Source organism: Giraffa tippelskirchi, chromosome 6, assembly GCF_054371585.1.
Source record: "Giraffa tippelskirchi isolate mGirTip1 chromosome 6, T2T-mGirTip1v1.2.pri, whole genome shotgun sequence".
Classification (NCBI taxonomy): domain Eukaryota; kingdom Metazoa; phylum Chordata; class Mammalia; order Artiodactyla; family Giraffidae; genus Giraffa; species Giraffa tippelskirchi.
In genome coordinates this window covers 41,910,153-41,937,144 of record NC_137280.1, presented here as the reverse complement: position 1 = coordinate 41,937,144, position 26,992 = coordinate 41,910,153, and the positions used below count along the sequence as shown (strand labels likewise).

The following is a 26,992-nucleotide window of genomic DNA, read 5'->3' as shown; positions in this document are numbered from 1 at the left end:
CAGCCAATGAGCGCGTGTAGCTCAGGGCAGTGAGTATCCTGATAGGAAAGGCACAGAGGGCTGTGGGCACGTGGAACAGTAACCAGCCTGGTCCTATGGGACATGGGGTCCCAGAGGGCATGTGGTCTAATCTGGGAACCAACTGAAGCCAAGAGTTCATCGGTGGAGGAGGAGAACATACCAGGTGAAGGGGCTGGCAGGTGCCCAGACTCAGAAGCAAGAAAGAACATGGCATGGGAGAGGAAGCAAGAGGGATTCTAGACCATGGGAGGGAGAGGCAGGTGGTCGAGGAGACAAAGGAGCGGGAGGTGATGGAGAGCCTGTGGAACTGAGAGAGGGCAAGATCACACAGGGCCTCGTAATCCACATCAGGAATTGAGCTCATGGGGAGGGTGATAGGAGATGGGCTTCGCATTTTGGAAAGTTGATTGATTCCAGAGAGGCCCACACACTCAGTAGGAGCAGGGCATGGGGAGAAAAGACAATCCCAAAGCGGAGGCATTCATCTGGACCAGATGATGGGGGCCCATGCTCTGGGAGCGGCAGAAGGGATGGATGGAGAGTGATGAACAGGTATGAGAGATATTTAAGAGGTCAATTTGTCAAGCTTCGGGTGAGGAGGGGAGAACAGAGGCGGCCTCCTGGATGCTGGCATCACTGCAGGACAGTGGGTCCTTTCACTGTACAGAGCAAGCAGAAGAAGAATATTTAGGTGACAGAGGAGAGATGGTGAATTTGGTTTGAGGTGTGTTGGGTAAAAAGCCAGGGGCAATGCTTAGTTGTCAGTTGGGTCAACAGATCTGAGACTCAGGAGAAATTTTCCACAGTCTCTGTGATTGCTGTGGTTGATCATCGTTCCTGTGTTGGCATAGTTCATAGCAACCTGGGCTTTTGAGTCAGAGGAGACCTCAGTTCAAGTCCCTTATGAGCTGTGTGAGCTTGGATATGACACTACTAACCCTATTTCTTCATCATAAACTGGGATAATGATATTATCTGCCTCAAAAGATGTTGGGAGAAATAAATGAGACAATGCTTAGCCTCAATCAATCTTTAGTGGTGGGCAGTAGCACTTAGCCACAATAAATCCCTCCTGGCAGTGGTAGTGGAGTAGGACCATCCACCTGGAAATGTAGATTTGAGCACCACCCGTGTATATATGGGACTGGGAACCACTGGAAAAAATGATGAAGAAAAAGAGGAGGGTATAACAGAACATCAATATGGAAGGAATACATAAAGGACATACACAGCAGAGACTGGGAAATAGCCAGGGATTTGGGGGTGGGGGGCATAAAAAGAAAATGAAGGGAGTGCCAAAACATCATGGAAGCCAAGGAAAGAAGTTTCCAGAAGAGTATCAGTAGAGTACAGTCCTACCAATGGGTCGAGAAATGTAAGGGCTGTCAAGTGACGTTGAATTCTGGGACAAGTAGATCAGTGACCCCTGAGACAAGAGCTCCAGGAAGAATGTATGCGTGCGTGCTCAGTCGCTTCAGTAATGTCCAACTTTTTGTGACCTGGTGGACTGTGGCCCGCCAGGTTCCTCTGTCCATGGGATTCTCCAGGCAAGGATACTGGAGTGAGTTGCTATGCCCTCCTACTGACCCAGGGATCGGGGCAGGGACAAAGCAAGATTATAGCAGATTGAGAGGAGTTGGTAGATAGGGATTACTGTTTACTATGAAAACCCTTTTTTGGATCCCCCCCCCAGAAAAAACAGTCCAAGAGAAGGGCACAGGAGAAAGTTAAAAATGTTTTCTGCCTCTAGAAACTTGATTTTGCCTCAATGCTCTGCTTCAGTGTAACAAAGAAGACCTTCACAGTGGGTATGTGGACCCTCTCATTCTAGTTTTTTATCATGCATTGACAGGCACTGGCAAAGGAAAGGGAAAAGAATCATTCTAAAAGTCTTTACCTATACAGCAGGCTTCTTGAATACACCAGCCAAGCATAATGTGTTTATTCTGTTCGCAAGGCTTTTTTGAAAAGGAATTAAACTCTCTATAGCCTCTGTAGCAATTTTCTGCATTGCCCGCATAGTCACGTGGAGAATTCATCTTCCCATTGAGACCTTTCCCAAGATAAGGTCTCTGTTGAGCAGAAGCTCTGACAAGAGCCTACATCTCTACACTCCATTTCGGGGTCTTCTCCATGACCTTTGTGGATTTGAGACCAGCCTTGTCTTCCTAGCAACGCTGACAGAGAGAACATACAGATTTCTGAGTGGCACTCAGGATGTACTTATCCTTGTGTGAACATTGTTTGGGGCCTTTAGCCTCAAACCAAACAAGCTTTAATCCCTCCAAACACATGCACACACAGAGAGGGGCACACATAAGCCTGCACACACACACACACACTCATACACAGGCAAACACCATTCAAAGTCTTTCACCAAGAAATAGCACTTAACAGTCAAGGGGATGGAGGCACCGAATGATTTGTTTTTAGGCAAGAATCAGTGATCAAACCAGAGTCAGATCCCTTCTCATTAGCCAGCACGGCTTCTTCGCCAGGGTTTTCCAGTCAGTTCCCGTTATCCCTAGTTTTTAGCATCATCCCAATAGGGTGACTTGCAACAAGTGATTCTCACTGTACAATGTCAAGTTTGAACACCAGTGCACTAATGCCTTCTTTACCAGGACAGTCTGTAGAGCCAGACTGCCTAGATTCAAGTCCTGCCTCTGCCACGTACTAGCTATGGGCAATTCACTTAATAGCTCTGTGCCTGTTTCCCATTTTGTATAACGAGGACCACAGAATCAGCTGGCAGTGTAGGAGGGAGGATGATGCGAATTAACATATGTCAGGTATTTAGCTCTGTGCTTGACTCTACATGTTGCCCATCTTTCAGCATTTGGTCCTTTCTTCTTCCCTTCTGTAAACTAAAGATAATCATTGTGCCCCCTTTCAAATACGTTTGAGACACTGGTATGAGCTGATGCATATAAATGTTGTGTTATCACTTTTAAACATGGTGCTGAAGAAGACTCTTGAGAGTCCCTTGGACACCAAGGAGACCAAATCAGTCAATCCTAAAGGAAATTAACACTGAATATTCATGGGAGAGGAGAATGAAATGGCAACCACTCCAGCATTCTTGCCTAGAGAATCCCATGGACAGAGGGGCTGGTGGGCTGTTGTCCACAGGCTTGCACAGAGTTGGACACGACTGAAGCGACTTAGCATGCATGCATGCATGCATTGGAGAAGGAAATGGCAACCCACTCCAGTATTCTTGCCTGGAGAATCCCATAGACAGAAGAGCCTGGTAGGCTGCCATCTATGGGGTCGCACAGAGTTGGGCACGACTGAAGTGACTTAGCAGCAGCAGCATTCATTGGGAGGACTGGCACTGAAGCTAAGCTACAATAATATGGCTACCTGATGAGAAGAGCCCACTCATTGGAAAAGACCCTGATGCTGGGAAAGACTGAAAGCAGGAGGAGAAGACGGCAACAGAGGATGAGATGGTTGGATGGCATCACCAACTCAATGGACATGAGTTTGAGCAAACTCCAGGAGACGGTGAAGGACAGGGAAGCCTGGCGTGCTGCAGTCCATGGGGCTGCAAGGATTCAGACATGACTGAGGGACTGAAAAACAACAACTCATCTAGTTTATGTCCCCATCAATGTCTGCCTGAAGCGTCGAGATGGTGGCTGCTGTTCTAGTTCATGAAAATTGTTGTGCATCTTCAGGGTGGGTCATTTTCCCATTGATTTAGTCCCTTAGTTTAGTTCCCTTTCCTTACTTTTCAAGCTGTGTTTATAACAACTCAAGGCATGAAACCCAGCTTCTCAGGGACAAGATCATCGTGGGTTGTAGTGATTGGATGATGGCTTGCGGCTCTTCACTTGTGTGAAAATACGTGAGGTAGTCAAAACAACTAAGTTCAGGGAAAACCTCCACAATATTTACAGTTTAATTACTCCAACATCCATAGGCTTTGAGAGACAAGTCACAAAGAAGGTGGGCATATGCCCTACAGTAACCTTACTTACTAACTCACTTGAAAGCGAGAACTGGCTTTTATTTTTCATATAAATGTATTTTTATTTTTTACTTTTCATATCCTGTGTTTTAAAAACATGTATATATCCTATATATGTAAAAGATATTTATACAACCTATCACGTGCCATGCAGGGATTCTAACAACTTTAGACATGATGCTTATTCTTTATAGCAACTTAATCATGTAGTGCTACTATTATCATTATCCCCTTTTTATATGTGAGGAAACTGAGGCACAACATGAATAAGTAGCACAAGGAAGATCAATCCAGTAATAAGCCCAGCTAGGAATTGGACCCAGATAGCCTGGAGCCAGAGGTAACATATTTAAGTGTCATGTTGCCCATCTCTCAATAATAAACACCTGAGGATTTCCCTGGTGGCTCAGTGGTTAAGAATCCACCTTGCAATGCAGGGGACACCAGTTCGATTCCTGGTGTGGGGAGATCCCACATGCCACGAAGCAACTAAGCCCACTTGCCCGAACTACTAAACCCCACATGCCCTAGAGCCTGTGCTCTGCAACAAGAGAAGCCACCACAATGAGAAGCCTACACACTGCAACTGGAGGGTAACCCCTGCTCACTGCAACTAGAAAAAGCCCATGTACAGCAACAAAGACCTAGCACAGCCAATAAATATATAAAATATTTTTTAAAAATTGTTGTTGTTCAGTCGCTGAGTTGTGTCCAACTCTTTGCAACCCTATGGACTGTAGCACTCCAGGCTTCCCTGTCCTTCACTATCTTCCAGAGTTTGCTCAGACTCATGTCCATTGAGTCAGTGTTGCCATCCAACAATCTCATCATCTGTCTTCCCCTTCTCCTCCTGCCTTCAACCTTTCCAGAAAAAAATAATCAACTTCTGAGATAACCAGAGGACACTCAACCCAGGGTTTTATTTTATAAGCCAGGGAATAAATGTTTAGGAGAAAGAATCTGACCTTTTGAGCAGCCTGACATACCTAAAAACTTAGTTATTGCTATTTTGCTCAGAAATGCATCACTGATTTAAGTGAGATAAAGCCTAGCTACAAAATTAATTTAAGTACCAAAGAGTGAAGAAAGGTTCATCTCGAAAACACCCTCCAACTTTATCAGCAACCAGAGCTGCCAAACAAGACCAAATTCAGAGTTAAAGTGAGTATAAATAAAAAGAGAAGTCACTTTTTATCTTCTCTTTAAAGTGTATGATTTCTAAAGCATAGATAGTTGCCTTTTATGTAACGTCTGTATTTCCAGGAGAAACCTGGGCAAGTATGAGGGAGAACATGATGGAATAGAGACACCTACTGGTGAGAATGAGCCTCACTGCATAGATTTCTATCTGTTATTTGAAGAATGACAGATTCTCACCATTATTTGAAATACATTGGATATGGACAGTGTAATGGTAAGATACAGAATCTTCCCCTCAGAATATTACATTTTTAAGGTAAAAAAAAAAACAGAAGTCTCCAACTATTTATATAACAACTCAAGCACAGGATATCCACTCTCTCTTACAGGAATACCAAGCTACATCTTAGGATCTTGCATCAATTAGTTCTGTTTGGGTACAAACGCCAGGCTGGGTGCATGGTCCCTGGGGGCTTTCACACTAACAGTTCAAGTCAGATCTCAATTGAGGAGTTTGGGATTGACATGCACACACTGTTATATTAAAATAGATCACCAAAAGGATCCTACTGTATAGGAAGGGAACTCTGCTCAGCATTCTGTGTTAACCTAAATAGGAAAAGAATTTGAAACAAAATAGATACACATGTATGTCTGTGCATGTGTTGCTCAGTCGTATCTGACTCTTTGCAACCCCATGGACTGTAGCCCGCCAGGCTCCTCTGTCCATGGAATTCTCCAAACAAGAATACTGGAGTGAGTTGCCATTTCCTTCTCCTAAGGATCATCCCCACCCAGGGATCAAACCCGAGTTTCCAGCATCTCCTGCACTGTGGGCAAATTCTTTACCACTTGAGCCATCAGGGAAGCCTAGATATATATATATCTCCCACAGAGTAGCTCAGTTGATAAAGGATCTGCCTGCAATGCAGGAGACCTGGGTTCGATTCCTGGGTCAGGAAGATCCCCTGGAGAAGGAAATGGCAACCCACTCCAGTATTCTTGCCTGAAAAAATCACATGGGCAGAGGAGCCTGGAAAGTTATAGTCTACAGGCTCGCAAAGAGTCGGACACAACAGAACAACTGAACACATACATTTAACAAATAATTTTTTTTTTAAAAAGACCTTGAATGAATACTGGCATCCCAAAGAGAAGTAAGAGAGAGGATTCTCCCACAAAGCATTCCCATCTCAGAAACCAGGAACCAAGATGATCTATCATACAGAGTGAAGTGAGTCAGAAAGAGAAAGATAAACATCATATTCTAATGCATGTATACGGAATCTAGAAAAATGGCACTGAAGAATTAATTTACTGGGTAGCAATGGAGAAACAGACATAGAGAATAAACTTATGGACATGGGGAGAGAAGAGGAGAGAGTGAGATGTATGGAAAGAGTAACATGGAAACTTACATTACCATATGTAAAATAGATAGCCAATGGGAATTTGCTGTATAACTCAGGAAACTCAAACAGGGACTTTATATCATGTATAATAGAGGGGTGGGATGGGGTGGGAGGTTCAAAAGGATGAGGATATATGTATACCTATGGCTTATTCGTGTTGAGGTTTGACAGAAAACAAAGTTCTGTAAAGCAATTATTCTTCAGTAAAAAGATAAATTAAAAAAAAAAAAAAAAGACGCTCAGCATTCTAGATGCCTCAGCCTGACCCTAGACAGGTACTTCCCTTCCAGCTTGCAGCTCCCAGGAATCAGACTTGGTGTGATCAGATCAGACATTCTTGTCTCTTCTGGGACACTCAGATGTTACTTTGAGTCCCCAGAGATGATACTCTTCCCATCAAAAATGTCATGAATATGTAATAGTTTAAATTCTCTCCTATACCATGTCAGTTGGTTGAGGCTGGATTTGTATGTTGAAAATTGTACTTTCCTAAGTTTCTTCTGGGAGAAAGAGTTAGGAAAGGAGAGATGAGGAAATCAATGATGGAAAATGACACTTAGGAGAGGAGAAAACTTTGTAGGGAGGTGGCAAATTCACCCCTTGGCTTTGGTTTCATTCGTTAAAATACTTTGGATTCCGATCAGACTTTCTAAACTTCCTAGCCATAACATGTATAATTGAAAAGTCTTGATGACTCTAGAAGAAATTGTCCTCAGTTGGGTTGTTGGGATGCAATAGTTTCTTTTGTTTGGTTTGAGTTTCGATGTGCAGTCAAAGTAAGAGAATGTGTCTTCCAAAGAGTGCAGTCGAATGATACAAAAGTGATTAAGGCAGCCAGCGATCCAAACAAGATAGCTTCATCTATGGGGTGGGATGAAAGAATTTAAAACAATCTCATGAGAGATCTGAACATTGGCATTGAGAATATAACTGAATACTGAGATATACCACTGAATTTTTAAAATTTTTATTGGAGTATAGTTGCTTTACAATGTTGTGTAAGTACAGCAAAGTGAGTCAGCTATATATAGCTGACATGTATATATATATATATCCCCTCTTTTTTGGATTTGCTTCCCCTTTAGGTTACCACAGAGCACTAAGTAGAATTCTCTGTGCTATAAAGTACGTTCTCACTAGTTATCTATTTTATGCATAGTATCAATAGTGTGTGTATATCAATCCTCATCTCCCAATTCACTGAATATTAAAATAAATTCATGAATACTACCAATTAAGTTTTATTTATTAAGTACCAACTGCGAGCATTGTGTTTGGAGTTCTATAGAGAACAAGTCTCTATCAGATCTGTCCTGACCCTTGAAGAGTTTTAATCCAGAGGAAGAGACGAGACAAATTGTGAATCTCTGAGATGGTAGTGGGAAGCCACTGGAAGAGTGATACAGACAAGGGCAACAAAGGCACCCTCCACCCCTCGAACTCCCTCTTCTCCCACGTCCATCTCATCCCCGGAAAGTAAATGGGCAAGACAGGAGGTAATTGGAACACTTAGAAGGTTTGTGCAGTTGTTTAGAAATGACAAGTTGGGGAGTTGAATTAACAGAGGATGTGGGGGAAGAGATGGCTTGGGGAAAAAATATCTTAAAGGATTAATGAGTAGATTTTAGCTTCCCAGGTGGTGCTAGCGGTAAAGAACCTGCCTGCCAGTGCACGAGACATAAGAGACATGGGTTCAGTTCCTAGGTCAGGAAGATCCCCTGGAGAAGGAAATGGCAACCCACTCCAGTATTCTTGCCTGGAGAATCCCATGGACAGAAGAGCCTGGTGGGCTATAGTCCATAGGGTTACAAAGAGTCAGACACGACTCAAGTGACTTAGCACTGACACACAAAAAGATTTTAGGGACTTGAAAAACAAATATCATATATTAACGCATATATAGAGAATCTAGAAAAATGGTACTGATGAACCTATTTGCAGGGAAGGAATGGAGACATAGGTGTAGAGAACGGACTTGTGCACACAGCAGGACAAAGACAGGGTGGGACGAATTGAGAATGTAGCATTGATATATGTACACTACCATATGTACAACAGAGAGCTTACGGGAAGTTTCTGTATAACGCAGGGAGCCCAACTTGGTACCCTGTGACAACCTAGAGGAATGAGGAGGCAGTGAGAGGGAGGCTCCAGAAAGAGGGGATATATATATATATATATATATAGTTATGACTGATTCATGTTGTTGTATGGCAGAAACCAACACAACATTGTAAAGCAATTATCCTCCAATTTTGAAATTTTTTAAAATAATAATAATTTAAAAATAAAAAGAAGCCTTTCTAACATAATTTACCTGATTAATATTGATATGTGCAATTATCAGTAACAGCAGATCATGTAACTATTTTTTTCAAATTTGAATAGTTCATGCATAGTAAGTATGCATATATTCCCAATTCAAGAGACAAGGGATATAGAAACAAATATAAAATTAGATTTAAGAAATGATGCTTGTTCTGAGAAATATTTTTCATTAAATTCAAAAAATCTGAAAAAAAAAAAGAATTTAGGCGCTTGGACGTGGCGCTTTAGGGAGAAGGGTTATACATAAACATAGATCTAGATCTAGACATAGACTATTAGGCCTGGGGGGAAAGCTTTAATTTAGGGCAGAGGGTGACATCTTGAGCTTCCTTTTCCAACTGTCTCCAGGGCTAAAGGGACCAATGGGTATGTAGGTAGAAATATCACCTAGGAGGTTGAAAACTGGTCTCATGTCTCATTAGACTATTTCTGAATCAGAAACTCCACAGAGAAAATCCATGAGATTTTTGTGAAGCCCCTGAAACCCTATACTAATTTGTTTAATATTAAGGGTTAATTTGAAATCACCTTTACTCTCAAGTGCTTTTGTAAGTTAGTTAAATATAAAATATTGTTAGTTATAAAGGAAGTTTATAAACATAAAGAACAGTAAATTATTAAGAGAGAAAACATTTTCTTGTGAGATATTTCAGTGAGTACTAAACTTGAAAAATGATGTAACTGTTTAGACAGTGAATAAATCAAAATGAAATACATCCATCTATGGCTAAGAGAAACGAAGAATCAAAAAATTGAATTTAGGGGGCACAACTCTTGAAGTGCTAGCCCACTTTTCACTCTTTGCCTGGCAAAGAAATAAAGCCACTCTTCTTTCCTCCTCCACTAAAAAGAAAAGTTTAATTTAGCACCAAATATACTTTCAGTGAAATGAAAGAGAATACTATAATCAGTTTGCTAACACTAGTCATTAATATGTGAGATATCACCTTTATTATAATGGTCACATAAAAAAGAAAGCCAAAAAACAGATAATATAAATGAGAGGGAATTTATTTATACTGTCCTTAAATGAGCATATGGTCATTTTATTGAAAATAAAGATTAAATTCCAAAGTTAAAAGCCTGAGACCTAGTCCATAAATCAACTCTATTTAAAATGTCCTAAATTGGCAATGTTGTGCCAAATGAATAAAACCAAATGTTTTGATTTTAGTTCAAGCAGAATTTTTATTCTGCCAATGGGGTTGAGATGGGAGAGAAAAAAGATATTATATACCATTTATTTAAGCAGTAATTTTTTAATTTTTATGTTTTAAAATTTTATTGGATTATAGTTACTTTATAATGTTGTATTAGTTTCAGGTGTACAGCAAGTGATTCAGTTACACATATACATATATTCGTTCTTTTTCAGATTCTTTTCTCACATAGGTTATCACAGAAAACTGAAGTAGGTATCACCTCATACTGGTCAGAATGGCCATCATCAAAAATATCTACAAACAGTAAATGCTAGAGAGGGTGTGGAGAAAAGGGAACCCTCCTACACTGTTGGTAGGAATGTAAATTGGTATAACCACTGTGGAGAACAGTATGGAGGTTCCTTAAAAACTAAAAATAGAACTGCCGTATGATCTAGCAATCCCACTCCTGGGCATATATCTGGAGAAAACCATAATTAGAAAATACATATTGCACTCTGATGTTGATTGCATCACTATTTACAATAGCCAAGACATGGAAGCAACCTAAATGTCCATCAGAGGAATGGATAAAGAAGATGTGGTACATATATACAATGGATATTACTTATCCATAAAAATGAACAAATAATGTCATTTGCAAAAACATGGATGAACCTAGAAATTATCATACTAAGTGAAGTAAGTCAGACAGAGAAAGACAAATATCACATGATATCACTCATATCTGGAATCTAATTTTTTTTAAATGAAATAGACTTACAGATATCAAAAAGAAACCTATGGTTACTAAAGGGGAAATGGAGCAGAGAGGGGTAAATCAGAAGCGTGGGATTAACATACACACTACAATAAATAGCATAAATAGCCAGCATGAACATACTATATTGCATAAGCAGCAAATTTTTTAAAGAATGATGGTTCATTGTACCGAAACGTTTTCCTCCAGTTACATCAGCCTTATAAATAGGCATAATAGGTGCATGTTTTATAAAGTATAGTTTATAAAGTTATAGCTTAGTTTATAAAGATATAGTTTATAAAGTTCTACAAATCAAAAATATCTCCATTGCCTGAGATTCTGCTAATATATTCAACTGAGTCGAGATATAATCCAACTCTCATAGTGGTATCAGGTTGGTAGAATGCCCATGCATGCAGGCTAAGTCACTTCAGTCGTGTCCGACTCTTTGTGACCCTATGGACTGTAGCCCACCAAGATCCTCTGTCCACGAGGTTCTCCAGGTAGAATGGGAGACAGAGATAAAGGCTTTTGGATGGATGTTTCTGTGGAAAACGAAAAAGACAGAGCAAGGAAAGGGCAGCAGTAGCTTGTGCTATGTTGGAGAGCCCAGGGCAGCCCCACAGAGGCTGAGAACATGACCTTGCTAGGAAAGAGAGGGAAAGGCAGCTGCATGAAAGATACAGAGGGAAGAAGGGGAAGCAGCTGAAGAAGCAGCGAGTTAAATACAACTTGCCTAAGTGTCCCCCAGGCATGTGTGCATGTGCATGTGTGTGCACTGGGTCATAATTCCTACCCTCAAGTTATAATAACAATCACATGCACATGCACGCATGCTCAGTCGTGTCCAGCTCTTTGTGACCCTTTGGACTACAGCCCACCAGGCTCCCTTGTCCATGAGATTCTCCAGGCAAGATTACTGAAGTGGGTTGCCATGCCCTCCTCCAGGGGATCTTCCCAACCCTAGCGATTGAACCTGAGCCTCTTATGTCTCCTGCACAGGCAGGTGGGTTCTTTACCACTAGTGCCACCTGGGAAGCCCAGCTAGCCTGGATGCTGATCTGCTATTGAACAGTTCTGTTCTCACTTTCAACCTACCTAGTCATGATTTTGCAGAGAGCAAATTAGCTCTTTTCAGCCTATTCCGATTGTGAATTTTGGTGCTCTTTGTGTGTCTGCCAAATGTGTGGTACCTGACAATCTCCCAACCATATCATTAGGATGAAAACTTTAAAGCAAATAGACCAAGCAGCATTAAAAGTTGTGTCTGTTGCAACAGTGCTAGGTCATCATCTGCCTGTGTTTTGTTCTCTTGTCTGCTTAGACTTGCAGAAGCAAACACCTACTATTTATGCCACGAGAGGAAGAAGTTGTGGGAATGACACCACAGGGTTTTTCTTATTATTATCACTATGTTGACTCATTTATATAGAAAGCTTAGAATTTGTTTTCCTCAGTTTAATGTCTTAGGGAATAAGATTTAGAAACTCTAAGGGCCACGGGTGGCATTTATAGGATTTAAATTTGCATAAATATTCAGATGGTGCTAGTGGTAAAGAATCAGCCTGCCAATACAGGAGACACAAGAGATATGGGTTTGACTCCTGGCTTGGGAAGATACCCTGGAGGAGGAAATGGCAACCCATTCCAGTATTCTTGCCTGGAAAATTCCATGGGCAGAGGAGCTTGGCAGGCTATAATTCATGGGGCTGCAAAGAGTTGGACATGATTGAGCAACTAAGCACACACACAAATAAAAATTTGATGAGAATGACACACATATTCAGTGGGTATTGTTTGGGCTGACTACTCAGACCTGGACAAAATCCTAGAAAATGCTTTTTAGGGAATTCTAAACCAATGTGTAAATAATATGGCAAATTGAATTTTGCATATTTTATCATGTTTATCTAAATGATCCAAAGCCATAAAAAGTACTCTGATATGGTGAGAAAACTGATGATTCCATGTCTCCTACTGCCCAAACCTTTCAGCCTCCTGCTGCTGCTGCTAAGTCGCTTCAGTCATGTCTGACTCTGTGCAACCCCATGGACAGCAGCCCACCAGGCTCCCTTGTCCACGGGATTCTCCAGGCAAGAATACTGGAGTGGGTTGCCATTTCCTTCTCCATTCAGCCTCCTGATTTTATCATGAAAAATGTTCAGATAAGTTTCATATATAGCCTAAACATTCTCATGACTGAATTTCTTCATCTGTAAAAACTATCTTTGGAACACATGCAATTTAGCAACCATTAAATAATTACCTACTAGGTGCTATATATATTTAAGCTCTTATCATGACCTTTTCAGGTCTATTACCTGAAGAGTAGATGCCTCATAGCTGAGTGACATAACTGGGATTTGAGTCCAAAATGTGACCTATGAGCTAAGGCTGTAGTTTAAATTGATGGAATCAATTACTTTAAAATTAACTATTTAAGTCATATATAACTAAACGTTTAGTTTATTTAAATGTGTTAAATAAACATTTACCTAATCAAAAATTGGGTCTTTTATTTTGAGTCAGATCACATAATTGAAAAACCTACATGGTATGTAGAAACCAATATGAATCAATGGTCTATCAATAATATTAACTTCTGTTAAATCTTGAATTATTTAATTAAGAGATTAATAAAAATGTCCTAAACTGGCAGTAATGCCCAGTCATAATTCAATCTATGGAAATTCCTTATAGCAAAGATTTATAACCATATAAACCTTATAACAAAGATTTGCTAAATAGATTTGCTAGTGATCAATGAAAATTGATCAACTTACATTCTAGGAAATATTATGAAATAAATCACTTGAATCCATTCAAAACCCAAAGAGTAACAGATGTGCGAAAAGTAATAAATAAAAGGTCAGAAATCTAAATGTCAAGACTAAGAAAGAATCAATACAAAAATAACACAGAAGCTATACACAAATATATAAGTTTTCAAAGTCATGTTGAAGAACTAAAAGATCTGTATTTGGGGTAGGGGGAATGTGAAAGGTAACCTGCCTTCTCTTTCATTGACAGAAATTATCCAAAGCTCAGCTTAGGAAACATGAGGATAATGTTACCTTTATATGGATCATCAGAGTAAAATAATAAATATAATTTAATAATAACTATTACTATTGTTATTATTAACTTCCCAGGTGGCGCCAGTGGTAAAGAATCCACCTGCCAACGCAGGAGACACAAGAGACAATGATTCAGTCGCTGGGTTGGGAAGATCCCCTGGAGGAGGAAATGGCAACCCACTCCAGTATTCTTGCCTGAAAAATCTCTGAAAAATGGACAGAGGAGCCTGGGGGGTTACAGTCCAGGGGGTCGCAAAGAGTCAGACAGGACTGAGCACGCATGCACATGCATGTGATTGTTATTGTCACTCGAGGGTAGGAATTATGACCCAGCGCACATACATACACACGCACACATGCAAATCAACAAATATTTTACAAAACATTATTTACCCTTCCTGATATTTTCTTTTTTTTTGGTGACCCTAGGTTCTTAGTTCTCTGACCAGCGATTGAACCCATCCCCGCAGCAGTGGAAGTGTGGAGTCTTAACCACTAGACGACCTGGGAATTCCCAACTATTATACTTTTTTTAATGCTGATGCTGACTCTCAGAACGTCTGACCCATAAAAGGGCTGGGACTCACAGTTTGAAAAATGCTGTTCTAGGGAGCTGTTGAGAGTTAGCTCCCACCCTGGTCTGGCAGGACATGCTTACTAGGGGCTTGAATAACAGAGACAGGGGGGTACATGGTACACTTACCGGTGGTTTATCTGATAATAGCATGAGAACTTCCCACCACTTTTAACTTATAAACCACCACTAGAGGAAGTATTTAAAATTGGACTTTTTGCCCAGGGAACTCTACTCGGTACCCTATAATGACCTATATGGGAAAAGAATCTAAAAAAGAGTGGAGATATATATATATGTATACGTATAACTGATGCACTGTGCTGTATAACGGAAACTAACACAACACTATAAATCAACTATACTCCAATACAGTATTTTTTAATTATTTATCAGGCTTTTTGTTGTTGCTTCACCTTCATTTATAGCTACAGATCCATTTCTCTTATCTCCTTTTTAGAAAATTTCTCCAAAAACTAACAACAAATGCTGTCTTTTTTTTATGCACTGAATTTTAACTACAGAACTGAAGAGTTCTTTTTTTTTTAAAGGCTGCTTTTTCCCTATATTATCATAATTTGGGGAGTGCTGGTGCTAATGATCACAGAAGGAAAATGTCTTAGTATACATAACTTGTACAAAAACACCCAAAAAAATCTTTTATATTTTACTAGAATTTGAGACATAAAGCACTGGAGCAGGGACATAAGTAACGCATGTTGTTGTTCAGTCCCTAAGTTGTATTTGACTCTCTGTGACCTCATGGACTGCAGCACGCCAGGCTTCCCCATCCTTCACTGTCTCCCCAAAGTTTGCTCAAATTCATATCCACTGAGTCAGTGATGTCATCCAACCATCTCATCCTCTGTCACCCCTTCTCCTAATGTATGTACAGATGTAATAAATATATAATATATAATGTATATACATATAACATACATAATATATCACATAAAAGAAAAGTATAAATTAGTGCTAAGGGCAATGTAACTAATGATTAAATAATCCTCATCATTCTTTATTTTAATGTTTCAGGTGTACAGCATTATAATTTGGTGTTTATATATGCCAAAAAGTAATTACCAGCACAGTGCTAGTTACCATCCACTTAAAACTGGGTTTTTTAATTTCCTAACATCAACTGGGTTTTTTAATTTGTTGCTAACTTGACCATTCTAATATGGTATTCTGTAGAATATCCTTATTTATCTTGCTCCTTCATCTCGCTGGTTTGAGTGAATTTTGCAGTTTCCAGACCCACATGTTCTAACTTGTACTGGGCTGCTATTTAGAATGCAGGTGTTAATTACCTACTTAACAAATCGTAGCTATTTACTTCCAACAGTAAATACAACTTAGTTTTTCTCAATTAGGAACTGTTCTTCCTGCTGACTAGGGTTCCAAACCCCTATGACTTCCCTCTCCTTTGCAAATAACATGAAATTCACTATTGAAAGGAATACATGTAATGGCTCCTTGAGTGTTCTGAGCACTGCCTCTCATTAAATACTGGACCCTTTAATTGAACAATACAACTGAATTGTATTAATTTCCCAAGGCTTCTGTAACAAAATCCCACAAACTGGGTGACCTAAAACATAGACGTTTCTCTCACAGTTCTGGAGGCTAGAAGTCTGAAATCAAAGTGTCTAAAAACTTCAAGAGAAATCCTCCCTCGCTTCTCCCTAGCTTTTGACGGTTGCTCTCACTCCTTGAAATTCGTTGCCTCAGAGCTGCAAACTCCAATCTCTACCTCCATTGTTACCTGGCCATCTTCCCTCCATGCATGTGTCTCTCTGGATTTCTTATAAGGACAGTTGTTGGATTTAGGATCCACCCTAGTCAAATATGACCTCATCTTAACTAATCACATTTGCAAAGACTTTCCAAATATTTTCTGAGGTTCTGGGTGTATATGAATTTGTTCTTCCTGTTTAGTTGCTCAGTCGTGTCTGACTCTTTTGTGACCCCATGGACTGTATCCTACCAAGCTCCTCTGTCCATGGGATTTCCCAGGCAAGAATACAGGAGTGGGTTGCCACTTCCTTCTCCAGGGGATCTTCCCAACCCAGGGATCGAACGTTTATCTCCTGTATTGGCAGGTGGATTCTCTACCACTGAGCCACCAGGGAAGCCCACGTGAATTTGGGGGCATACTATTCAATCCGATAGGCTGAGTTTCTCAAAGGACTAAACCATACCTACCAGTCAGCAACATCCACATACTCAAACTAAATGGCAATTTCATAGGAAAGAATAAAGTGCAAACTTCAAACAAGAAATGGTAAGAATACAGTTCTTGCTGCAATTCATGGAGTCGCAAAGAGTCGGACACGACTGAGCGACTGAACTGAACTGACTGACTGACCTCTAACATTATGTACTCATTTACAATTCTGCTCCAAACTCTAGAATCCATGTTTTTAAAAGTACTTGGATCATACAAACATTGACATTTCTATAGAACTTTATAACTGCCAAAATATTGCCATGCATTATGTCATTTCATCATCACTATACCCTAGTCATGTTAATGAGCTTGTCATGATTAGTCCCAGTCTATATATAATGAACTGCAAGGAGATCCAACCAGTCCATCCTAAAGGAGATCAGTCCTGAGTGTTCACTGGAAGGATTGATGTTGAAGCTGAAACTCCAATACTTTGGCCACCTTATGCGAAGAGCTGACTCATTCCCTGATGCTGGGAAAGATTGAAGGTGGGAGAAGAAGGGGACGACAGAGGATGAGATGGTTGGATGGCATCACTTGACTCAATGGACATGAGTTTGAGTAAACTCCAGGAGTTGGTGAGGGACTGGGAGGCCTGGCATGCTGCAGTCCATGGGGTTGCAAAGAGTCAGACATGACTGAGCAACTGAACTGAACTAATAATGAAACTGACCCTCCATGTCTTGACTCAGGTCATGCAGTTAATTTAATAATGCAGACCTAGGAGAAAGGTCAGGTCATCTGACTCCTCATCCAATGTTCTTTCTACTGCCAAGTACATGAAAGTGTTTAAAGTAATGACTGGGACTTCCCTGGTGGTCCCGTGGTTAAGAATCCGCCTGCCAATTCAGGGGACACTGGTTCAATCCGTGGTCCCATATGCCTCAAAGCAACTAAGCCAATGAGCCACAACTACAAAGCCCGCACAGTTAAGAGCCCATGCTCTGCAACAAGAGAAACCACAGCAATGAGAAGCCCACCCTCTGCAACAAAGAGTAACCCCCACTGGCCGCAATTAGAAAAAAAAGCCCGCACACAGCACTGAGGATCCAGAGCAGTCAAGAGCATAACAAATAAATGATTTTAAAATAAATAGATAAAGTAATGACTGTCAACTGAAGAGGGTGTCTAGGCAGGACTAGAGGCCACTTCTGCATCATCTTTAAGGCTTTTTCTAGCTAACTACATCCACCCACCCTAGAACCTCTGCACGGTGTTGAAAATCCTTGCAAGGTCAAACAACTCACCCCTGTTTCCAAAACTGAGATCCACTGGTTAAAAATCTACAGAAGAGCCTCCTAAGCCGATTTTTTAATAAACTAAATATATATATATGTATTTTAATTAAAAAAATAAATATTGTATGGATTTATGTCTGAGGTCAGAGCTTTTCAAACTTCAATGTGCATTGAATCACTTGGAAATCTTGTGAAAATAGATTCAGATTCAGTGAGCCATCGGGATGGAGCCTGAGATTCTGCATTTCCAATAATCTCCAGGTGATGTCGCTAGTTCCAGGACCACATTTTGATTGACCGAGTCTTAAGTAGCCTTCCTGATAGAACTCAGAAACAGCTCAGTACAGATCAGAGTAAGTCTTTGTGATTGTAGAAAGTGTTCACCTCAGACAGCTATAAACAGCAGGACCCCTTTGCCTGCTGTTATTCCCTAAGAAGTACAGAAGAGCTCAAGCCCAATCAAATCATGGTTGCTCTCAAAAGAAGTCAAACAAGGTCCATTAAAGGCCCTTGTTTGTGATGCTTGGCTTCTTGACATGAACACCTGTCATCCATGTAACAGAAGCCTCCATGAACTGCTGAAGCCCACTGGCCCTGGGACAGCAAAGCCTGCCTGCAGAAGCAAGTAGAAGGTGAACCGTGCATGTTTTCTGCAGTGTTTGGCTCCCATCTCAACTTTACCTTGGCAGGCAGCTTCATTTCAGCGTTTCCCTAGTCTGTCTTCTATTTTCTGGCAATCTATAATGTACTCTTAATGATGTTGACCCCAAAAGTGCTTTTTAGAAGAGGTGTACTACGGAGCTTCATTAAAAGGAAAAATAATGATTGCATTACTGCTTTCGTTGTTTTCTTTCTTTGAAGCTGCTGGGACATAGTCTTTAGATATGGGGATAATGGTGGAAATAAATCCTTGCAATTCCCTGTTAATGGTGATTGATGAACTGATGAGGCCGACTAGGTGTCCAAGGAACACAGCCAGTTTTTAATGGCACTTTAATTCTGGAAGTGTAGGAGACTTCCTTGTAGAAATTGGAAGTTGGAGTGGGTGAGAAATAATTCAACAAATGAGCATGCTTTCAGGGACCAGCTAGCATAAATGGATTCTTAAACTAGTCTTTGCCCTGTGTGATTTCAGAATGTACACTTAGAGTAAAATTTTATAAAAGAAAATAGTTCTGGCAAATAATAGAGTGTGTGTCTCATAATGTTTTCATGTAGCAAGAAACTGTGGTCTCATTCTCAGGGAGAAATTTACCTGTTTCTATTTTGAAACTTGAAGTTCCTATTGGTTGTGTGCATGCTCAGTCATGTCCGACTCTTTGCAGGCTCATGGACGGTAGCCCACCAGGCTCCTCTGTCCATGGAATTTTCCAGGCAAGAATACTGGAATGGGTAGCCATTTCCTGCTCCAGGAGATCTTCCCAACCCAGGGATTGAACCCACGTCTCTTGTGTCTCCTGGATTGGCAGGTGGATTCTTTACCACTGCAACTACTAGAATTTGTTTAATATTTATTTTTATTTATTTATTTGTCTGTGCCAGGTCTTTGTTGCAGCACTCAGGATTCCTGACCAGGGATCAAACCCAGAACCTCTGCAATGGGAGCTCAAAGTCTTAGCCATTGGACCACCAGGAAAGTCCCTATAATTTTTTGAGATGAGGATATATCATTTTCAAAGACAAAGGATGATTTAAGTCAAGGATCACTCAGAGTTTTTACCTGTATAAGATAATAATGGAGATTTGTCAAGGCTACTCAGTCTTCCTGATAAACTTAGTCATAAACATGGCAGAGTCCTAGCGTCTCCATTTCCACAGCAAGTAAGGCTGTGATTTTATCTTATATAGTGGTCCCTCACCATCTGCAGGGGATTGGTTTCAGGACACCCCTGGATTCCAGAAACCACAGATACTCCAGTCCCTTACATAAAATGATGTAGTACAACTGGCCTTCCCTATTCAGGGGTGCAGGATCCATGGATGTGGAGGGTCAGCTATAAATACTGCTACCCTTGCAACAGAAACTTCACTTCTTATCTTCATTTGAAACCCTACCCTAATCTGTCCCACACATCCTAGTTTGTGCTCTTCCTAAACGCAAGTCTGAGCATTCCTTCCCTTGCTTAAAGTGTCTATGGCTTTTCCTCCTTACAGCAGTGTCCTCATGCTTTAGCGAGCATCCGAGTCACCCAGAGGGTTTGTGAAAACAGATGCTGGACCTCTCTCCAGAGTGTCTGATTCAGTAGGGGCTTCCCCAGTGGCTCAGACAGTAAAGAATCTGCCTGCAATTCAGGAGACCTTGGTTCGATCCATGAGTTGGGAAGATCCCCTGGAGGAGGGCATGGCAACCCACTCCAGTATTCTTGTCTGGAGAATCCCCATGGACAAGAGGATCCTGGTGGGCTACAGTCCACGGGGTCGCACAGATTCGGACACAACTGAGTGACTAAGCACAGCACAGCACAGGTGTGGAGTGAGGCCCGAGGATCAGTGTTTCTCACAAGTTACCATGTCATGTTGATGCTGCTGGCTCAGGGACCACATTTTGAGGAAAACTGGTCTTCAAAAGGAAACCCACCAAATTCTCCATCGGCACATCTAGCACCCTTCAGAATTTGTCCATTGCCTGACTTCCCAGAAGTATCCCACCTGCATCCAATCACACCAGCCTCCTTGGGTCCCTGGAACCAGGGCTGCCACAAGCATGTGAAGGTAGTTTCCTGAACAAATGACAGAGACATCGTTCACATTCTTTTACTTTTTTAAAAATATTTATTTATTCATTTGGCTGTGCCAGGTCTCATTTGTGGCATGTGGCATCTTGTTCCCTGACCAGGGATGGAAACTGGCCCCCTGCATTGGGAGCATGAAGTCTTGGCCCCTGGACCACCAGGGAAGTCCCCTGTCTTTTGCATTCTTATCTCTTTATTGGTGCCCTCAGGAGTTGACCAGGGCATAGCCTTCACTCTTTTATGTAGCAGCCCTGAAATCACCACGGACCCCTATGGATGCCCCAGTCATACAAAATTAACTGGAACTTTCTGAGCTAATGGTCTGGGCTTTAAGCCTTCACCTACCCTGTCCTCTCAGCCCGTTGTGCCCTTTAACCCCCTTCCTGTATGGAAACTTCTACCCATCTTTCACAAAAAGAAGAGTTTTGATTAGAATTGTTCTGAGAATCAAGGAAACACTTTTCCAACAGGAAAGGGAAGAATGTTATTCAATCTAGATGGAGCTGTAAATACTCTAGTGTTCAAAACACCCTAGATGTTTAAAATCTGTTTTTTCCTCCCTCGGTTTTCATGAATTGTCTTTCCAAAGAACTAGAAAACTGATAAGAAGGAGAAAAAGGAAGGAAACTTCCTTTCATTGTTTTGTTTTAGGTCTTCACACACATAAGATATTTATATAGATGTGGTATTTTAACGAAATATACTTGTAAATAAATATTAAATGGAATCTGTAATATTTGTTAAGTTTACACTTTTATGAAGTTTTTGTGACTTTTATCTGATGTTTTATTTTTGGTTACATGGGACAGTGATATATATGTATATTTTTTTCTTATTCTTTGATATTCTTTTATTGAAGTATAGTTGTATGTATGTATCTTTTAATATATAACCTACATTATTAATTCTTCTCAGTGGCTTAACATTTATTGCATAAACCTGAATCCACCCCTATCTATACATGGAACTATCACTTTATTCACTGGTTGGATTAACTGAGATTCCAAGTAATGCTCAGAAAAAAAATGTGACATAGAATGAATACAGCACTTTTCTTTAAGAAAACTTACCCTTCTGTGAAGGTGAAGCCCAAAACTAATATATAGTCAAAAGCAGGCTTTTCAAAGAATAAGGTTAAAAAAAAAAAGTAATCTGCTCAGTATAATGAAAAAAAAGAAAAAGAAAGAATTAATAAAATTACAGAGCTTAACCTAGGAAAAGATTATCTTGCTGAAGCTGTACAGTTGGTCTGTTATCACAAAATGGGCTATTGGTAATATGAATTTCTGTTGTTAAAAAATTCTATTGTTGGTTAAAGCTTTTAGGCTGACTTTGGACCATGTGGAAGCAAGAGAAAATGACTAAGAACCTATCTTAGTCATCTTTGGTGATTAGAAAACATTTGGCTTCTTCAAGATCTAGTCTCCTTTCCTCCAGTTCTATGGACTTCTCTCTTCTTTTTTTGGTTATTCATTTATTTAAAATAGATTTTTGAAGTATTTGCTCTGCGTTAGGCACTGCAAGCAATTCTAGAGAAAGAAAATAGGTAGTTATTCCGTTCTGTAATCCAAAAATCCTGTTTGAGAAGCAAAACTATCTTCTGTGAAATTGTCAAATGATTGTTTAAGAAGGTTGTAAGGCTTTATGAGTGTTAACAGATCAAAACTCTGTCCAACATAGAGAACAGACTTCTGGACACAATGAAGGCAGGTGAGGGTGGGACGAACTGAGAGAGTGGCACTGGAATGCGTATATTACCATATGTGAAATAGGTAGCTAATGGGAAGTTGCTGTATATCACAGGGAGCTCAACCCGGCTCACCTTCATGTTTACTTCCTGGCCCCTGAAGACTTTGTAAGAACAAATTACCTACAAAGAGGTTGTCTAATCACTGGAGTGGGTGTAAGATTAAAGGTGTCTCCATCTCACTGTTGCTCCTTTCTTTCAGAGTTACTGTGAATAAGATTAAAGTTCTCTCCACCAGCCTTCTACCTAATGACTTGCTTCCTAAAACCTAATCTTTTAAAATAGGAAATACAGCAACCCCACGACTAGTCATATACCCTGAGGAAACCAAAATTGAAAAAAGACACGTGTACCCCAATGTTCACTGTAGCACTATTTACAATAGCTAGGACATGGAAACAAAAATAAATAATAAATAAAATAGGAAATACATCATGGGTAGTGAAATGTGGCTTACTTCAGGAGACACCAAGAAAATGTTAAAACAGTATCTTTCATCATAAGATGGCCAAAAACTCTCTCAAAAAAAAATTAGTTTTATATTGGAGAATTAAAAAAAGAAAGTAAAATTTGATGTTATGCAGAACTGAATTGCTTCTCACTGACCACCCCACCCCAAGTGAAAAGCATCACGCAGCTTCTGGCTGACATCAACTTCTATGTGGATGATTCTCTTCAAACCCCTCATTCAACAGTCCATAAATGGGAAGGGATTGAATTCCTGGCTTCATGTTATCCATGAGCCCAAAATAATTCAAAATCAACTGAGCCTTTCGGGGATGTTCATCCTTTGCATGAGTCATGTGGTGCTAGTCCACAAAGGATTCATTACCAGAGAGCACCTAAGCACAGAATCTCTGTTGTCCCAGGAAGGCAAGAGGATATTTGGGAGAAGAAAGAGCTGAGCATCAATCAAGGGCCTCCAGTCTTCCAGGAGAGCACCATGGTTTCAAAGAATATGAAATGTTAGAACAGCAACAGTCCTGGATGGCTCTTCCTTTGGTGCAAATCACAGGATTTTTTTTTTTCTGGTTTGCTTCTGAGAACAGCTCAAAATAGAAGATAGGTAGATAAAAGTCATGATATTTTTACCTACTTCTCACTTCTTCCCTCAACAAATGGTTTGGTCTTTGGCTTATAGGCTCAGAAATGTCATCGTGCTTTGCCCTTTTTCTGAAAATAGAAAATGTTTCATGTTTCTAATAATGCTCATCACAGACCTTCTTCCTGACAACTTAAATAAGTTGATGTTCTCCTGAAAATTCTTTTTTTTATTTTTTGGCCAAGCTCTGTGTCATGTGAAATCCCACTTCCCCAACCAGGGTCAGAGCTTGCCCCTCTCCTGCATTAGAAGCGTGGAATCCTAACCACTGGACCACCAGGGAAGTCCTCTCCTGAAAATTCTTATCATCACATTTTCCCATGCTGTTTTCTACTGCTGATAAGGTTTTTGTTGTTATTGTTTCTGTTAGTCTGTTTCCACTAAGAAGATAAAGCAGAAGTGCTACAACTCATTCACTTTCACCTCTCCTCACATATTTGTCAAAGAAGGAACGAGAGTTTGGGGGAGATAGAGAAGGTAGCTGCACTGACCTCAGCGCAAGGCACCCAAGTTCCCATGTATTTGAAGGAAGTATTGAAAGTTGGTGATACAAAGCAGATTATCACTCAGGCTGGAGCTTGAAAATATTGTGCATATTTTAAGACTCAAAATAAGTCAAGTTTTCACCCGAAGCAACCTCAGTCCATCTCTTTTTTTTAACTGAGATATAATTGACATATAATAGTATATTAGTTTAGGTGTACAACATAATGAATTGATATATGCCTGTATTGTGAAATGATTACCACAAAGAGCTGAGTTAACACCCATCATCTCATATAACATCATCATCTCATTTTTCCTGTGATGCGACTTTTAAGACCTACTGTCTTCAAAACTTTCAAATATTCGGCACAGTATTACTAACTACAGTCACCATGCTGTATATCCCCAGGACTTAATTTATTTTATTTTTTATTTAATTTTTATTTTTTATTGGAGTATAGTTGATTTACAATGTTGTGTTAGTTTAAGGTGTGCAACAGATTCAGTAATACATTTATGTATATCCATTCTTTTTCAGATTCTTTTCCCATATAGTTTATTACAGAATGTTGAGTAGAGTCCCTTGTGCTTTTCAGCAGATCCTTGTTGATTATCTATTAATTTATTTTATTATTGGAAGTTCATACCCTTTGACCAACTTTACCCGTTTCATGCACCCACCCAGCCAACCTCAGTCCAGCACTTAAATATTGGCAGACTAGATCATTCAGTCCTCAGGAAAACCCAGTTATCTGGATTTGACATGCAAACCACTGTTTAGGTGAAAGAATGTGCTTGTAAGTGTTTCAAATATGAACTATGTGTGAAATTCTATTTAAGTGGGGGAAGAACAGTTTATGTTCATCATTCCCTCCCATCGCTGACCAATGGCTTCTTCTAGACACATCTCCAGCATTTCTTGAGTATAGTACTTTACGTTTTATAGATGCTTCCTGTGCGTGATCTAGTCTGGTCCTTAACTACCCTCTGAGGCAGGCGAGGGGCAAATAGGAGGGACCTCGTTTTGCAGATGAGGGTGCTGAGTCTGAAGAAGGAACTGGCTTGTCTGCATGGCCAGCAGAAGTAGAGCCATATGTGTGATTTAATTCCTTGTCCTATATTCTTTCCACCAGGAAACATCTGCTATCTTCAAAGGATATGAAATCAACAAGTTGGTAAAAAAAACTTATGGTTACCAGGGGGAAAAGTGGGCGAGGGGATAAATTGAGATTGATAATATACACACTGTTATATATAAAATATATAACTAATAACCTACTGTATAGCACAGGGAACTCTACTCAATACTCTGTAATGACCTATATTGGAAAAGAATCTAAAAATGAGTGAATACACATATATATATATAACTGATTCACTTTGCTGTATGCCTGAAGCTAACACAACATTGTAAATTAACTATCAAAGTTAATTAGGCTTCCCAGGTGACTCAGTGGTAAAGAATCTGCCTGCAATGCAAGAGACTCAGGAGACACGGGTTCAATCCCTGGGTTGGGAAGATCCCCTGGAGGAGGAAATGGCAATCCACTCCAGTATTCTTGCTTAGAGAATCCCATGGGCAGAGGAGCCTGGTAGGCTACAGTCCATGGGGTCACAAAGAGTCAGACATGACTGAGCAACTGAGCATGCATGCCATGTTAATTAACATGACGTAAATGTTGTAAATTAACATGATGCTTCAGTCACGTCCAGCTGTTTGTGACCCCATGGACTGTAGCCCTCCAGGCTCCTCTGTCCATGGGATTCTCCAAGCAAGAATACTGGAGTAGGTAGTCATTCTCTTCTCCAGGGATCGAACCCAGGTCTCCTGCATTGCAGGCAGATTTTCTACCATCTGAGTATACTCCAATAAAAGTTATTTAAAAAAAAAAACTAGTTGGTAAATAGAGGCAAATCTCCCACTACCTTACACAAACAGAAATCAATGCAACCAATTTTGGGGACTCAGTAACACCAGTGCTGGGAACCCTGTTCTTAACTCCATGTGATCCTCTGAATATCTGTGTCTAAGGAAGAATTAAATCATTATCCAGGCAATGCAAAAGGGAAGAAAAGTGTTTTCTGAAAAGCGTGTCTATTCCCAGGAACTAAATGCTTGGAACCTACAGAGTGGGATGGTTTAAAAAGCCTTCTCATTTGAACTTTTTTATTTCATAAGCAACAAAATTATATTTTGGCAGTTCAAACAAAATGATGAAATCAACTGTGACTAGCCCTTGGTTTGGTTTGCAGATGTGAATGGAATTAGTAAAATATTTTAGTTTATAAAGAATCACCAAATGTTAGAGGTGAAAGGAAACTTGGAAATTATGTACTCCAAATTCCAAGGGAGTTGACTGATATCACATAGGTAATTGTTTGGAATTTCCTCATCCTTTACCATGTACAAACATAAGTCTACTTGCTGGGGCCAAAACAGCCAGCTCTGGAGACTCATTATTAGAGGTAACATGGTTAAAAACCTAACTTGTGCATGGTTATGATAAACAAAGCAATACCTGAATGTCATTAGGGTTTGCTGTACTAAAGTATCCATGTTTAGACATGTATCCTGTAGCTTAGAGCAAAATTGCATGTTTGTTCTAATTACTGTGTTAAAAAAAAAAAACACCTATATCCTAAGACAATAATCTTGCATTTGGCTTGTTGCATCACACATCATCTTTGGTACATACTGAATAATTTGTCTAAGATGCTGTCTTTGTGGGAGAACTCCAAGTTTCACGAGATATTTAAAATAAGCCATTCTTTTACATTGAAAGCAAATAGGCTTTGACAGATTAAATTTGAACATGAGACAGAAAACTCATGCACTTCAATGCCTTATGGTTTCTTTAACATGAATGTGGAATTGTTAAGGGCTTCAGTATTGGAATTTTTTTCCTTTAGTAATCTCTTTTCTTCAAGAATGTACTCCATGGCACTTCTCTGGTGGTCCAGCAACTAAGACTCAATGCTACCAAAGCAGGGGGCCCGGGTTCAATCCTTGGTCAGGGAACTATA

General features: G+C 40.1%; 1 protein-coding gene across 6 annotated transcripts in view; it reads left to right on the top strand.

Annotated features, from left to right (window-relative positions):
* Positions 1-26,992, top strand: part of KCNB2 (potassium voltage-gated channel subfamily B member 2) — a 435,594-nt gene that overhangs the window by 402,542 nt on the left and 6,060 nt on the right. The window contains exon 2 of one of the 6 annotated variants that reach the window (XM_081501703.1): positions 25,102-25,143. The exons of the other annotated variants lie outside the window; for them this stretch is intronic. Within the exon in view, the coding sequence (XP_081357829.1) occupies positions 25,102-25,143 (42 nt within the window). The remainder of the gene's footprint in view (positions 1-25,101; positions 25,144-26,992) is intronic. 6 annotated transcript variants of the gene reach the window in all.